The sequence below is a fragment of the Ambystoma mexicanum genome, chromosome 10 (genome assembly GCF_040938575.1).
Source record: "Ambystoma mexicanum isolate Mex_15411 chromosome 10, UKY_AmexF1_1, whole genome shotgun sequence".
Taxonomy (NCBI): Eukaryota; Metazoa; Chordata; class Amphibia; order Caudata; family Ambystomatidae; genus Ambystoma; species Ambystoma mexicanum.
The window spans coordinates 426,665,258-426,680,739 of NC_090932.1; the positions used below are offsets into that span (position 1 = coordinate 426,665,258).

At 44.6% G+C, this 15,482-nt stretch overlaps 1 protein-coding gene across 1 annotated transcript in view; it reads left to right on the plus strand.

The window, feature by feature from the left end:
* Positions 1-15,482, plus strand: part of LOC138491470 (phospholipid scramblase 2-like) — a 393,847-nt gene that overhangs the window by 263,163 nt on the left and 115,202 nt on the right. Inside the window, exon 5 of the mRNA XM_069617985.1 lies at positions 15,193-15,350. Coding sequence (XP_069474086.1) covers positions 15,193-15,350 — 158 coding nt within the window. The remainder of the gene's footprint in view (positions 1-15,192; positions 15,351-15,482) is intronic.

A 15,482-nucleotide genomic window follows, 5' to 3' on the forward strand; every position in this document is an offset into this window, starting at 1 on the left:
GTGTGTTTTTCCATCTAGTATATCCATTTCCCTGCTCCTCCGCTTAGTGATGGGAGCCTGCATTTTATATTCTCCTTATCAACATGCTTCCAGGGGACATATTGTGGTCTGGCCCCTCCCCTTTCCAATAGTGGCATTAAATTGTACCACATTTGTTCTCCCCGTGGTCTCGGGGTGGAATCTGTGTACTCCTCCTCTTCCTCTGTGTCAAATAAATCTGTTGCCATATCTATATTACCTCTTCTTGACGTGTCTTCTCCTTCGTTCCTCCTCCCTCTCCTATTACTCTCTTTGCCCACTTCAGGTGTCAGTGGCCGTTCGTCTTGCCTGCGCCCTGGGAGATCTCTTAGCCTGCCAATGTATGATGTATGTTCAGGCGTTGGTGTCTTCGGGTGTGGGTGTGGGTGGGTGTGTTGGTCATGATAGTGTGGATGTTACTGCATGTGCTGTTCTTCCTACCACTTCTCTTACCTGTTCTTCACTTTTCTTCACTTCTTCCCTCCTTCTGCATGCCCATGGTGATTCCCCGTCAGCGCGTGTGACGTATAATTTACTTAAGCCACATCTTTCTTCTCTTCCCACACCCTCTTCTTCTTCGCTGCAAAATTCGTCTAGGAGCGACAACCCCCAATCTGTCCTTTTCCCCCTTATTGTCACAATTTTTAAATCTATTAGATCTGTTCCTTTCTGTTCTCCTCCATTGTTTGCTCTCCCTTGCGTTGATGTTGTAGCCACTTCCACATGCCGACACGCGTATGTTCTTACCCCACACTCCAGGTTCCTTTCTCTGCTCACCTCTTCTTTCCTTTCCACAATTTCGCCACCTATTTCCTCTCTCTTCTTTTTCAATTCCTCCATCACCTCACAACTTACCTTCCCCAATATCCTTTCTTCCTCTCTCTTCCTCTCCCACTTCTCTTTTTCCTTTTTTAATATACTTTCTATTACTTTACCTTCTTCATATTTCCTGCTACTTTCAGATATAATTTTCTTCTTCCAAAGTTCCATTTCCTTTTCCTTTTCTTCCTCCCTTCTCTTCATGTAGCGCTGTGCTGCTCGAGATACCTTTTCTGCTATTGCCTTCATCCTCTCCACTTCCCTCTTCCTCTCTTCTGTATTCTCCTTCATTCTTTCTAGCTCATCCCTACTTTCCTTCCTCTCCTTCCTCCGTCCTCATTCCTCTTGCTCCAACTGCTTAATCAATGCACTCCGCTCACCACTTAGTTCAGCCAATCGTTCCTCCAACATCTCCTCTTCTTCCTGTAACAACTCTCCTTCCCTTGTGTCATTCTCCTCATCCTCCCCTCTACTACTACCTTTGTCATCCTCATTCATTCTCCTGACCATGTCTTTTTCTTCTCCTGTTAACATCCCTCGCAGCTTTAACAGCACCTGCGCTGCTATCCATTCGTCTTGTCCTATGTTTGAAATGTGTTCATCGCTGTTCTTTCCTCCCTTTGTGTTCACCTGCGTGCAACTCGAACCCACCGTGCTCGTCACCTCCTCCCCCTTCTGGTGGCTACTGGTAGCGGTATATGGTGGTGGGCTGTATGCAGGGTTTGAGTACCCCTCAGCTGCCGTCAGTTCTTTCCTTGCTGCTTCTCGCAACTCCATCACTGGATACAATCCACCTTCCTCCTTCTTTACTACCTTCGCTAGTGGCATGTCTTCTGTCCCTTCCTTCTTCACTTCAACTTCATGCGCATTACCAGACCTTTCATCCTCCTTCCTCTCTCTTACCGCGCACTGTGTGTTACTGTTCGCTGTTTCCCCGCTCCTTTCTTCCTCCTTAATCTCCTTCCCTTCCTGTGTTTCCTTGCTCCCCTTCTCTTCTGCCGTCCCTCTCACGGTGAACATCCCCGTTGGTCCTGGCCGAGATCCCTGGAACATCCTCCACAACTTGAAAACTTCCATGTGATGTGCCAACTTCTTCCCTTTGTACGTGTTGTGTATGTGTGTCAACAGTGAGTGCTGGACGGATGGTTCAAAACCGCCGTTAGGCAGCCATGGTGTCGCCATTTTGTTGTCTGTTCCTTGTGTCCATTCTATGATATATTTGATAAATTTTTCCCTGCGTGGTGACAGCGTTTTGCAAATATGTTGGAGGGGGGTAGTCAGAGTGTTCCCCCACCCCCCAGAACCCGACCCGCATGACATGGTTATACTTGCTCTTAACTCCCCTCAGCAGAACATTCGTTACCTCGCCCCGTAAATTTGGGGACCTTCGATTGTCCGCTGAAAGTAAAACAGTTACAAGTATACAGTCCTTTCCTCTGTTTGTTTTCCTCCTTTAATACAGTTGGTACGGCCCCCTGCGGCCACGGCAGACGAAGCCCCCTGCGGCTGCGTGCCCTGTGTGACGTGCTTGTACAGCCGCCTCACCTTTTTCACTCTTCTCCCTCTTCCACCTTACCCAGCGTGGCTGGCGTTCTCCGTGCATGGTCACTTCCCTCTTATTACCCTTCCCGTATTTGGGGGCGGCCGGCATTCTCCGTGCGTGGCCTTCCCACCTCCGTTATGCCACCCTTATCCTCTGCTTGTTCCACTACCACCTCTCAAACAACGCAATGTGGTCAAGGTACCTTATTAATGCCCTACGATGACGTCACCAACCTCTTTCAACTACTACCGGTAAGATCTTTATACTTCAAGAGAGCGCGCAATAAGTTGTAACTTCTTGTCCCCGTTAACCCACAGCTGTCCTCTTGTTACGCCCGGAACAAGGTAACCAACAATACACTCTTATAATCGGACTGCGCACGCTGCGTCGCCTAGCGTGTGACACGCCCCTCGCTGGGAGGGCTTAACCAGCCAATTATCTTCCATACTTGGCAACAATCTACCTACCTCCTACAGGAAAACATCATCTATCTATCGAGTTTTACTGCTCGATCAATAGGGATCCTCATCTATTCATTGATCGAAAATGCCAATTCGTAAGAAAGCCACATACACCCCCTCTACAGGTTCCCACGATCTGGACCAATCAGTATCTATGAGCAACCGCACGTGGTGCCTTCTGGCTCCACCCACCCTGCTTCTGTGACGCGGTAGAGGACGGCCTTTGTGGCTGTCCCATTACCGCTCACTCGTTTATCAATACTTATTAATCAAATCCTTGCAACACACTGTAATAAGACCTCCCGCCGCCCTTATTACAATTCCTCCCCCCACTCTCACAATGTCATATTGCTTGTTGGGTGTGTCTTACTCACCAAGTTCTCTTGATGCGGGGCCGTTCAACTGCGTGCACCCCTCCAAGCGGCTCGCCACCTCCCCTCGTCTGGACCATGTCTGGACACTCGCCAAACGCGGGTGGGATACTTCTCAACCGGCTCCCGAGGGCCAATATCCGGATTGCGCTGTCCAGTCTTCTTGCAGTTCCGTGATGGTTCTGTGGTCCTCAAAAGGGGACAGCAGGGCCACGCTGCCGGGCCTCCTTGCAACGAGAGGCCTTGGAAAAAACTCGAAGGGAAAAAATAAGACCTTAAACAGATCTCAGCAGTGTCTTCCTCTTGTCAGGGTGAATATCCCGGGGCCGGCAGAGCCGTCCACGGACCTCCGGGCTGGGAGGCCCCAACTCCTCCCGTGTTCCCTAAAGGAGTATGAGACACACACAAGGAGCAAGGTGGTTCTGCTGTTTATTATAGCAACGGCAGGAATGAGTCTTGGATCGTACGCGTCCACCCAGACCCTCTCATTCTTAGCGGGCTCGCATGCCCTTTTTACTACAGTATGATGCACTATCTGCGTCACCTGGGAAAGTTAGCAAAAAACCTATTGCCACTCTGGATTGGTTCCTCGAGTGGTAGGGTTAGTATAGGGTACGTATGGAGAAGGATATTAGTGGGTAAGGATGGGTCAGGTGGTACACTTAGGTTGTCCCTAATAATTGTTACTTATAATTTTTTACAAGGGGACTCTTGATGATTGGCTAATACTAATGGCGTCAGTGATGAGTCTCCCTGTGTTCTGATTGGTTCTGTGGGATGTTTTTACCCATGCATCCAAACCCTACCATAAAACTGTGCAGTACTGGCATGGAAAACATCATGATGGCCAGAACTCCCCAGAGAGTGCACAGGGAAAACATGAAGAATAGGCTGCCACCCATTTTTGCCTATGTTGTGAGCACAGAGGGCACTGCCTAAAACCACCATTGGGCTACACACACAGTAGCCTGAAACCATTGGGAATGGCAATGCTGATTGCCAAAAAGCAATTCAGAACTGTGGGGAATTCATTTTCTTAATCCCAAAAATGGTTGCATTACCAGTACTCACCACTATCAGAAAGCCGGCGTTTTAAAACCACCAGACTTTTGTGTAAAACTGAACAAATGGAACAAAACCAGACCAAGGAAAGACTTGCTAAGAGGTGGATACAATGTAAAACTATATTCTGAAATGACTTGTAGGAAGTAATTATTTAATGTATAGGTAAAAATTGTCAGTTTGATTTGAATGTAGAAAACTGGGAACAAAAAGTGACATTTAGCTGAAACCTGGCTTAATGAAACTGAATTCTGCCTGACAACTACCCCCGACAGGAGTTGAAATTGGATCAACAGCCACTCTTCCCAGGCCTAACTGCATCCTGCTGCCCCTTGCCAAAAGGAGTCCACCTCTCTGATTAGATTAGGGGTGGAGAACCTGGGAACTGGAAGGGACAGAACAATGCAACTTCCTTGACTCAGGCAAATGTTATATTGGGGCGTCGTAAAATAGCTTCCTCTTGGGAGAAACTGGGGGGCAGCTGTGCCTCTGTGAACAAGCTGGCTTGGGGGAAGTGGATAAAACAGTTATTCCACCCTGTGATGTGGGAAGCCACACCCCATTTTGACCAGAGCATAATTTAAAAAAGATAGATAACTCATAGTGCGGACTTGTCAGACTTATACAAGTAATACCATTATTCTTGTGATTTTTCGGTGCACATTTTAAGAGGCGTTAGGACCCTGTGGTGTATTCTGGGGGGTTGCTAGCGGAAAATAGGGTCTCACTGACACTTTATCATCTGTAACCCATATCCCTGGTGCACATTTGTGTAAAATCGGAAAGGTTTAGAGGTCCTTATCTGGATGAAAAGGGGAGAATTCTGTCATCAGTGGACACAACATCATACAAAGACAGGGATCGGATGGTTTGGTGCTACAGAAAATATGTTAACTGGACCTATAATATTAGAAAAATGGTACATAGATAAATATATGCAATCTGACAAGGGGAGGTTCCTCTGACCATAAAACCTACAGCATCACTCTGACTCACATTTCCTTCCCCCAATCAAGGGAGAGAGGAGGAATTGGCCAATGATAAGTGAAAGGGGCAGGTTTAGTTATGACCAACGCACACACCCACTTTCCAAAACACATAAAAAGAGACTGCTGGGACAGGTAGAGACATTCAATTCCATTTGCTTCGGAGCATGCTGACCGACGACTTCACATCCAGAGATCCAGACTTCAAATCCATCAATCTCCAGAACCTGTAGCAGAAATTAACTCCAGAATTTGTAGCAGAGAGGCCTCAATCCACCAGCTGAATCCTCTTCAGCAGGCCTCAAAACTAACCAAACTATTCAACAGCCGGGCGAGCTGTTTGAAGTTTTGCTGAGAATTTTTGCAAGAACCTGTAGCAGTACCCAGAAAGCAGTGTTACATCCAGAATCCAGAGAGGCTAGACCAGCAGAGCAGAGCTGACCCAGATCGCTGTGAGCAGAACCGGTGCCTGATTGACCCGCCGAGCAGACAGAACCGCAGCCGGACGTGTTGACCAGATCCGTGACGAGGCCTAGTTCAAATTTATATTGTGAGTACCTAGCAGAACTGTGCAGAACCAATCTCTTAGTTAAAATAATCTAATCCAAACTATTTTAACCTAAGTAGAACTGCCTCCTAGAAATCGTGTCATCTGTCATTTTTAAAGCTGCACAACTGTCACCTATCAATTCTGCAGCTGCAAGCTGTCACCTGTCATTTTGAGTTTACTTTAAATCAAGGACAACATGGAGGCATACCTTCATTCCCCACACAAAGTCTTTGAAGAAGACAAGTGTGAGGGAATGCCCTCTGTCTATTTGGATGGATGCTCTTACCATGTTGACAACGACGGGGAGAAAGAACTGGTGGCTGGCGTAGGGAATGCATGGGTGAAGGAGTTCCCAGAACCCTCCGCTGGATACAAAATTGGTCCCCGAAGTAGTCAGGTGGCAGAATTGATGGCTGTGTATCAGGCCATCCTCGCTGCTGTCCAACATCAACTCCACGAACTGGTCATAATCACAGATTCGGATTATGTACGGAACGGGTTCGTGGAGCACCTGGTTAATTGGAAAACCAGAGGCATGTTATGTGCTAATAACAAACCCTTGAAACATGGGAAGTTAATCCAAAACATTGATGATCTGGTCACCTCAAATGGGATGACCATCTACTGGAAAAAGATCAAGGATCATTCCAAAGTAGAGGGACCAGACAAAACTGGAAATGACTTAGCTGATCATCTGGCTAAAACCGGGGCCATCCAAGGGGATCTAATAGAGATAGAGCCCCTGTTGGGGGAAATCCAGGTCACTGCCATCAATAGGTCCCAGACAAATGCTCACAATGATCGTTCAACTGCACAATGGAGTAAGGAGACCCCTGATGCTGATTTAATTACAGCTCAGAAGGGGGATCCAATTATTGGTAAGTTTTACCAACACCTTGAGGACCCTGAGAACTTTCCCCTGACGGATACTGATTACATTGGGAAAGAGGACCTAAGAGTGTTGATGAAATGTCCAAAAATGTTCCAAATCCAAGACAGATTGCTGGTAAGGAAATCCAAAGCTGGCCACGATCAGTGGTTCCTACCTCATTCCGAAGCCTGATGTTAAGTCACGCCCATGACGCGGCCACCGCCGGTTATAGGGGGTTTCACACAACACTGGAAATCTTAAGAGAGGTTGCATACTGGCCACACATGGGGCAGGACCTCGACCAATACTTGAAGGGGTGTCTTGTGTGTGCACAATTTCAGCCATCATCCCTCACACACCGTGCGCCTCTCCAAAAGAAGGGGATGACACTGCCATGGTCAGATTTGCAAATCAACTTTGTAGGCCCTGTGATTCGCTCGTCTAGAGGAAACAAGTACATGTTGACCGTTACATGCTTGTTTACCAAGTGGGTGGAATGTCTCCCGGCCCCAAATTGCAAGGCAGCTGCCCTGATGATTAACCACATCTTTTCCCGTTTTGGTCTACCTGAAAGGATTGAGTCAGACAGAGGTAGCCACTTCACCAGTGAAGGAATGACAAAGATGTGGGAGATACTGGGGGTTAAAAGGAAGCTACACATTGCTTACGGGCCAGCTTCTTGTGGAGCAGTGGAGAGATACAACCGAACCATTGTGAGCATATTAAAAAAGTTTGTGGCAGATTCTGGGCCAAGTTGGGATATCCGATTACCTCTGGTCCTAATGGCCATCAGATCTACCCCTTCATCTGCAACTAAAATGTCACCATTGGAGTTGATGACTGAATGCAAGATGGTGCTTCCCCAGCATTTGCTCTACAGAACCCAAGAGCAAACGTTGATAAATGCCTCCACAACTCATGAGTATGTCGAGAATTTAAGGAAACACCTTCAGCATGCTTTTGCTTATGCTCAGCGGAATCTAGAAAGATCAGCCGAGAGCATGAAGACCCACTATGATTTAAAAACTACCCGAAAGGAATATAAGGTGGGTGATCGCGTCTATCTATACAATTTCCAAAGGAACCAGGCCAAACTGCGAAAATTCTTGCCTACATGGAAGGGACCATTTGAAATTATAGACAAGATCTCCCCTGTTGCCTATAAGATCTGCATCCCCAAAGGCAGTCTGGCGGAAGGGGAAGACAAGTGGGTACATATAAATCAGCTAAAGTGTTGCCATCCCAGGCACACTCTGCAACAACTGGAGGACTCCACTGGAATCCCAGAGGGGGCCGCTCCAGAGTAATTCAGTTCCAACCCTAAATATTCCACATATAGCATATACAATTCTGTGATCCTTGTATACATATATGTTCTTGTCTCCTAATTTAAAAAAGAAAATGTATATGTTCATATCTTCTGATTCATAAAATGTATATGTTCGCCACACCATTAATAGTGGTGAAGAAATGTCTACGAATAGGTATTGCCGCTTTGCTTTATCATCCTAGGAGAGATGAAACCATGGAGACTGACCAAGGAGGACGATCGGGGACCGGGAGCAGAGACCCGAGGGACCCAGGGTACCGCCCAATCCTCCCATCAGGACCAGCAAGCAAACTGATTGATCGACTGGAGGGAGGAAAAGATGCTGAACTGTGCCATCCATGGAATTGGAAGAAGAGGAGGCGAACATCCCAGATCTTGCGAGTTCCATCAGCGAAAGGACAGAATGGCCATCGCAAGAGGGGGGGCTTGTGGGATGTTTTTACCCATGCATCCAAGCCCTACCATAAAACTGTGCAGTACTGGCATGGAAAACATCATGATGGCCAGAACTCCCCAGAGAGTGCACAGGGAAAACATGAAGAATAGGCTGCCACCCATGTTTGCCTATGTTGTGAGCACAGGAGGGCACTGCCTAAAACCACCATTGGGCTACACACACAGTAGCCTGAAACCATTGGGAATGGCAATGCTGATTGCCAAAAAGCAATTCAGAACTGTGGGGAATTCATTTTCTTAATCCCAAAAATGGTTGCATTACCAGTACTCACCACTATCAGAAAGCCGGCGTTTTAAAACCACCAGACTTTTGTGTAAAACTGAACAAATTAAACAAAACCAGACCAAGGAAAGACTTGCTAAGAGGTGGATACAATGTAAAACTATATTCTGAAATTACTTGAAGGAAGTAATTATTTAATGTATAGGTAGAAATTGTCAGTTTGATTTGAATGTAGAAAACTGGGAACAAAAAGTGACATTAAGCTGAAACCTGGCTTAATGAAACTGAATTCTGCCTGATAACTACCCCCGACAGGAGTTGAAACTGGATCAACAGCCACTCTTCCCAGGCCTAGCTGCATACTGCTGCCCCTTGCCAAAAGGAGTTCACCTCTCTGATTAGATTAGGGGTGGAGCACCTGGGAACTGGAAGGGACAGAACAATGCAACTTGGGGCGTCGTAAAATAGCTTCCTCTTGGGAGAAACTGGGGGGCAGCTGTGCCTCTATGAACAAGCTGACTTGGGGGAAGTGGATAAACCAGTTATTCCACCCTGTGATGTGGGAAGCCACACCCCTTTTTGACCAGAGCATAATTTTAAAAAGATAGATAACTCATAGTGCAGACTTGTCAGAATTATATAAGTAATACCATTATTCTTGTGATTTTTCGGTGCACATTTTAAGAGGCGTTAGGACCCTGTGGTGTATTCTGGGGGGTTGCTAGCGGAAAAAAGGATCTCACTCCAAATGTATGTTAAAAATCTGACACTTTATCATCTGTAACCCATATCCCTGGTGCACATTTGTGTAAAATCTGGAAAGGTTTAGAGGTCGTTATCTGGATGAAAAGGGGAGAATTCTGTCATCTGTGGACACGACATCGTACAAAGACAGGGATCGGATGGTTTGGTGCTACAGAAAATATGTTAACTGTATCTATAATATTAGAAAATGGTACATAGATAAATATGTATTTGGATCAGAAATAGATTTGTGTGCAATCTGACAAGGGGAGGTTCCTCTGACCATAAAACCTACAGCATCACTCTGACTCACATTTCCTTCCCCCAATCAAGGGAGAGAGGAGGAATTGGCCAATGATAAGTGAGAGGAGCAGGTTTAGTTATGACCAACGCACACACCCACTTTCCAAAACACATAAAAAGAGACTGCTGGGACAGGTAGAGACATTCAATTCCATTTGCTGCGGAGCATGCTGACCGATGACTTCACATCCAGAGATCCAGACTTCAAATCCATCAATCTCCAGAACCTGTAGCAGAAATTAACTCCAGAATTTGTAGCAGAGAGGCCTGAATCCACCATCTGAATCCTCTTCAGCAGGCCTCAAAACTAACCAAACTATTCAACAGCCGGGCGAGCTGTTTGAAGTTTTGCTGAGAATTTTTGCAAGAACCTGTAGCAGTACCCAGAAAGCAGTGTTACATCCAGAATCCAGAGAGGCTAGACCAGCAGAGCAGAGCTGACCCAGATCGCTGTGAGCAGAACCGGTACCTGATTGACCCGCCGAGCAGACAGAACCGCAGCCGGACGTGTTGACCAGATCCGTGACGAGGTCTAGTTCAAATTTATATTGTGAGTACCTAGCAGAACTGCGCAGAACCAATCTCTTAGTTAAAATAATCTAATCCAAACTATTTTAACCTAAGTAGAACTGCCTCCTAGAAATCGTGTCATCTGTCATTTTTAAAGCTGCACAACTGTCACCTGTCAATTCTGCAGCTGCAAGCTGTCACCTGTCATTTTGAGTTTACTTTAGATCCGAAAAACTACCTTTATTTAATCGTACGTATCTCTAGAACCGTTTGGGCTAGGAACGAGATTTAACTTTCCTCTGAAAGCTTAGAATATAAGCTTTCCAACAAGCCTGGAACCGACTTCCTTATACTTTTACCGCAATCGCGATTCACGCACTCGCGAAATTTACCGCGATTTGCGATTTTGGCTCAATTTCTCCACTTGTCAAAATAGCAGCTCCATTCTTTCTTTTGTTAAAATCCGTTTGCAACTTGGTAATAACTCATAGAGCATTGCTAAAGTGAGCCTGAACTAATACCAACATGCATCTCCCACTCTCCCTGAATCTCTAGAGGGAATTAAAATCAGTTGGCACATTTTCCCATCCATTGCCATCACATTTAAAAGCATGTTGGGCCTGTGTTTCAAACTCCTACCTGTTTCCTCTAAGCTTGCTGGGGGGGAACTGGATTTCGTATTGTATTTGATTGCATTCCTGAGAACTTCTGCTCCTCTTTCCATCTCCTTCCATTTCTTACATTGCATAGGGGAGGGGGGTGAATTGCCAGAGAAAAAGTGATTATCTTATCGTTTGCTAAAATCATATCAAGTATTTCTGTACTGCATTTTATTCCTCATTGCTTTTCCCTTGAAACCATAAAAGTATTTTTGCTATCCATCCTATACTAACTCCTCATTGATTGTAAAGAAGTGTGCTAGTGCCAGATTACCCATTGCTGATCAACATAATATGTCTAAGTGTACTATCAGATATTAATTTATTATAAAAGTGTAATATATATATATCACTTAATTTTTTCAAATAAACCTTTTAATTTGCAAAACAAACCTACTTCTTGGCTCAGTGGGGTAAGGAGGATTCTAAGAGGGGGGTGTTATACAAGGGTTGTCATCCAGAGTACTGAACTGGATATAAAAATACATCAATAAGGGTTTTCCTCAGCATCCCAGACTAGGCATTGACTTAGCTGTAGTGTAGATTGAATATCGCTTACAGTTCTCCCACGAGCCCCCAAGCCTGGGACCATCGTCGTTCCCAGCTCGTGGTGTACCTGTCATTAGCAACAATATGCAACTATGTGTTTGTGTGGACAATGGACATGTCTGCTCATGGTTTTGTGAGCGGTTTGTTCCCATCGCCATAGGTATCTATCTTGCCGCTTTGTTGTTGCAACCTGTGTCCCAGACGTGGGACCCAGGCGACTGTCCTTCTTGTGGATCTGGCACCTTGTCGGATCGGCTTGGTCATGTGTCAAGAGACCATAGCTGGAGCAGAATTATGAGTATTATATTTGTATTTTGTCTCTGTGGGTTTAGTGTTCAACATGTGTAACCTTGGTGCTGGGCTCGCGGCATGGCAGTTTGCAACATCGTGGCCTTGGCTGTGAGCTCTTGTTGGGGGCTTGCTCTGCATGTTCAGCACTTGTACTCTTGTGCTGAGAGGTTTTCCATGGCGAGGCTCCTGCCTGGGACTCTTGCTTGCGGCCTACTCGGGCCTAGTTCATAAGTGGCGGTGCATCATCCAGGGTATGGGGGTCTTGTGTTGACAGGGCGTCACAAGCGTTTCTGCATTACTATAAAAAGAAACCTATGTGAAAAATAACAACGATGCACGTCAGTGAGCCTGTCAGTTATCTACGTCATAGCACTGAGTATGTTCTTCGTGTAGGTTGGTGTGTGAGTGACCAGTGTGACAAGTGTGCATGGTGGCACGTGTGTTCTTGTCAGTTGGCTATGTCGTTATGGCACCTCTAATGGTGTGGATACTTGTGGCTGTTGTCTTAGTCGAGCTCATCCATGCCGCAGGTGTCGGCTTGAGTCGGACAAGCTGGTGGGCATTCTCTTATGTTCCTGAACCAGGGTATTTTGTCGTCTGGTAGATAGACAAACTCGTCCCGTGGGGGGTGCCTGGGTCATGATCCTCTAGGCCATGGACTTGATGAGAGTGAGACTGGGGGGAGCTTAGTTTCCCATTCTCCCACTTCAGAAGGTAATCGGGAGACCGGGAGGTATAGGAAGTTTCAGAGTAATCAGTATCTCAGCCAGCTAGCTCGTCACAGTGGGGAATGTGAAAGAGAGTTAACTTTGAAACAAAGTACTACACAGTTGTGAGTCAAAGGATCGATAAACATTATACCATGCGGTTAACTCAGCACTGCAAAGAATATGAAACAGAGTTAACTTTGAAAACAAAGTAGATATGAAGGTTGCAAATCTAAAGATACTCATTATTTCACACAATTAATTTGTCACAGTTAAAAGCATAAAACTGAACTATTGCTGAAGCTAGATAGATATGAAGGGTACGAATCAGGATAAGACAAGCAGAGTTAGAAAATACACTGGGAAAGGGGAACATTAACTGGCTATCTGTACAAGAAAAAAAAAATTAAGTAATCAAGTAAAAGGAAGGGATGATCATAATATAAATATAAATGTGAAACCCAATCACCAAGAGAAGTGGAACTGTGATAATCTGAGAGTGAAAGAATTACAGCCAAATCATATTCCTGCAAAAGGGACTCAAAAAGAAGAGAGTAAGTTCAACTATCCACTTCAGGAGTTAAGGAGATTAATACAAGAAGCACAGTGTATCGTGTATGAAGGTCCATGCTTTGGAACACACATTTATTTCAGGATACCTTTTTGGGATGCCATCACCTACACTTTTGTCTGCATGTACATGCTATGTTTAATCAGCATAGAAGAACCTCTGTTAGCCACTAGACTCACATCTGGAGATAACTACTAGTTGGTCTCTGCTCTCTCCCAGCAACTGTTATCACAGTTTCCCGTGATGATGCTGTTTCTGCATCCTTGCTATGACTCGAAATTCATGTATCTGTGATGCTACATTGTCTTAATACTGCTTAATGTCATTAATTTGCACACAGATTAGTTAAAATAGTGGTTAATGTCACAAATCTTGGAAGCTTATTTCAATTTGAGTTTACAAAGTAACAGAACACCAACTTTCTATTCCACATTTCGACTGCCTAAATGTGATGATTATTAATTGCAATGTTATGATAATTGAATCAGTACAAGTGTTTTTGCGGGAACATCGCTCTGTTCTATTAAGGACTGGTACTAGCAGTACCCTGAGGTGAAGGGAGTCATTCTCCTGATTTAAATTCGTTTTCTCTTAGTGGTAGGGTCTGTTAGGGTCGTTTTGGCCCGTGGGCTTACTTTCGTTGGACAATCACTGTGGAGTAACCTTGCTGAAATTGTTGGGGGGACATCACATCTAAAAGAAAGGGGCCCCTGACACATGAGGGGAACAAAATTGTGTGCCACAAATGTTGGTGGGGGCAAACACCCTTGCCCCACCCCCTAAAATTACACCCCCATAGACAATCACGATTGACAAATGAGCACCGTTGTTAGCAAAGTAATGTAGGCAGGGTTCACCCATAGTCATAGGGAACATTAGGCCTGCTATCTTTGTTTTAATAAAATAAACCAGATCATGTCACATGAGACTCAGTGTCCTTCTGCTAACTCGCAACAAGCCCGCCTATGATAACTACCAATTTACATGGTATGCAGTCTTTTCATCTACAGATGTTTAATTGAAAAACTTTCATAGAACGAATTTTCCATCAAAAAATATTTCAAAGAATATTAAACAAAAAAAAATGTATGGATGTTTGGATGGGGGAAAATGTTCAATTTTGAAAACAGAGGTTTGGGGGGGGGGCTAATAAAAAATAAACACTACACAAGTTAGAGGGAGCTGTCCAGTGCGGAAATACATTGTAACTATCTGGAATCGATTTCAGACCTGAACAGCTCTCTCTGACTTGCGAAGTATTAGCGAGTAATTTCAGGACTGGGAACTTTTATTTTATTGGGGGCGTAGGGGGAACCCCCCCCATTAAAAAATAAAATAAAAGTCTCAAGTGGATTCGCTGACACTACACAAGTTAGAGGGAGCTGTCCAGTGCTGGATTAGATTGTTACTTTTTGCAATCGACTTCAGTACTGGACAGCTCCCTGTAACATTATAACGTTATGCATGTTTCAGCGATTTTGCATTCAATAAATGAAAAGTGTTTATATAACGAATCTCTATTCGATTAAAGGTTTTCGATGTATAAACACTTTTCACTTTATGTATGGATATTCGTTGTAACAACTTCCACTAAAAATCATTCGATGTAACATCATCTTGATGTACATTTTTTTTCTCGATAAAAAGACATGTAACCATTTATATACATTGTATATTTTCATGTTTAAACCTTTAAAGTTAAAATAAGCATTTTTTAACATTCCATTGAAATGGAAAATGTGTATGTTTTATTTTTGCGGCCATCAAGTGAGCTTATGATGCTATAGTTGCAGGCTCACACCAGTCGATCCCCAATGCTCATACACTAGAAGTGAACCTATTTTAGATATGTGTGCCGACAAAAACAGCTGTTTCAATATAATAATAAATACATGGTGCTTTCACAAAAGCACTGTACATAGAGAACATGTTAATGTACTATTATTATTACCTAACCGAAGCTGGATCTCATTTAATATGCTCTGAAGGATAAAAGGCTGAATCGGTCTTGCTCTGATTCTATCCTGTGACCTGCAGATCACACGCACATTTCAGCAGTCAGGTACCAAACCCACTCAGCTATCTTACCATTTTACCAGTCTATGTTGAACATGCATGTCCTTCAAGTTCTTGCTTTGCAGTGACTCTCCTCAAACCATTTCTCCCAGGTAGAACAAATGCTAGCTACCAGTACTTCGCAGGCGGACAAACAGTCCCTCCAATCAGCAACCAGCCTCAAGCTGGGCAAGCACAATCAGGCATGGTGTGGATGCCACCACCTCCAGTGCCTCTCAACTGCCCACCAGGATTGGAATACCTGAGTCAGGTAGTTACATTTTTTATCAATAATGCTATTCATGACTATATCTGATTGAATTAATAATGTTGTCATCCTTGAGCACAGAAATATAAATCTATTTAATGTAGTGAGTGGCAGACAAAAGGAAAAAACCACTGA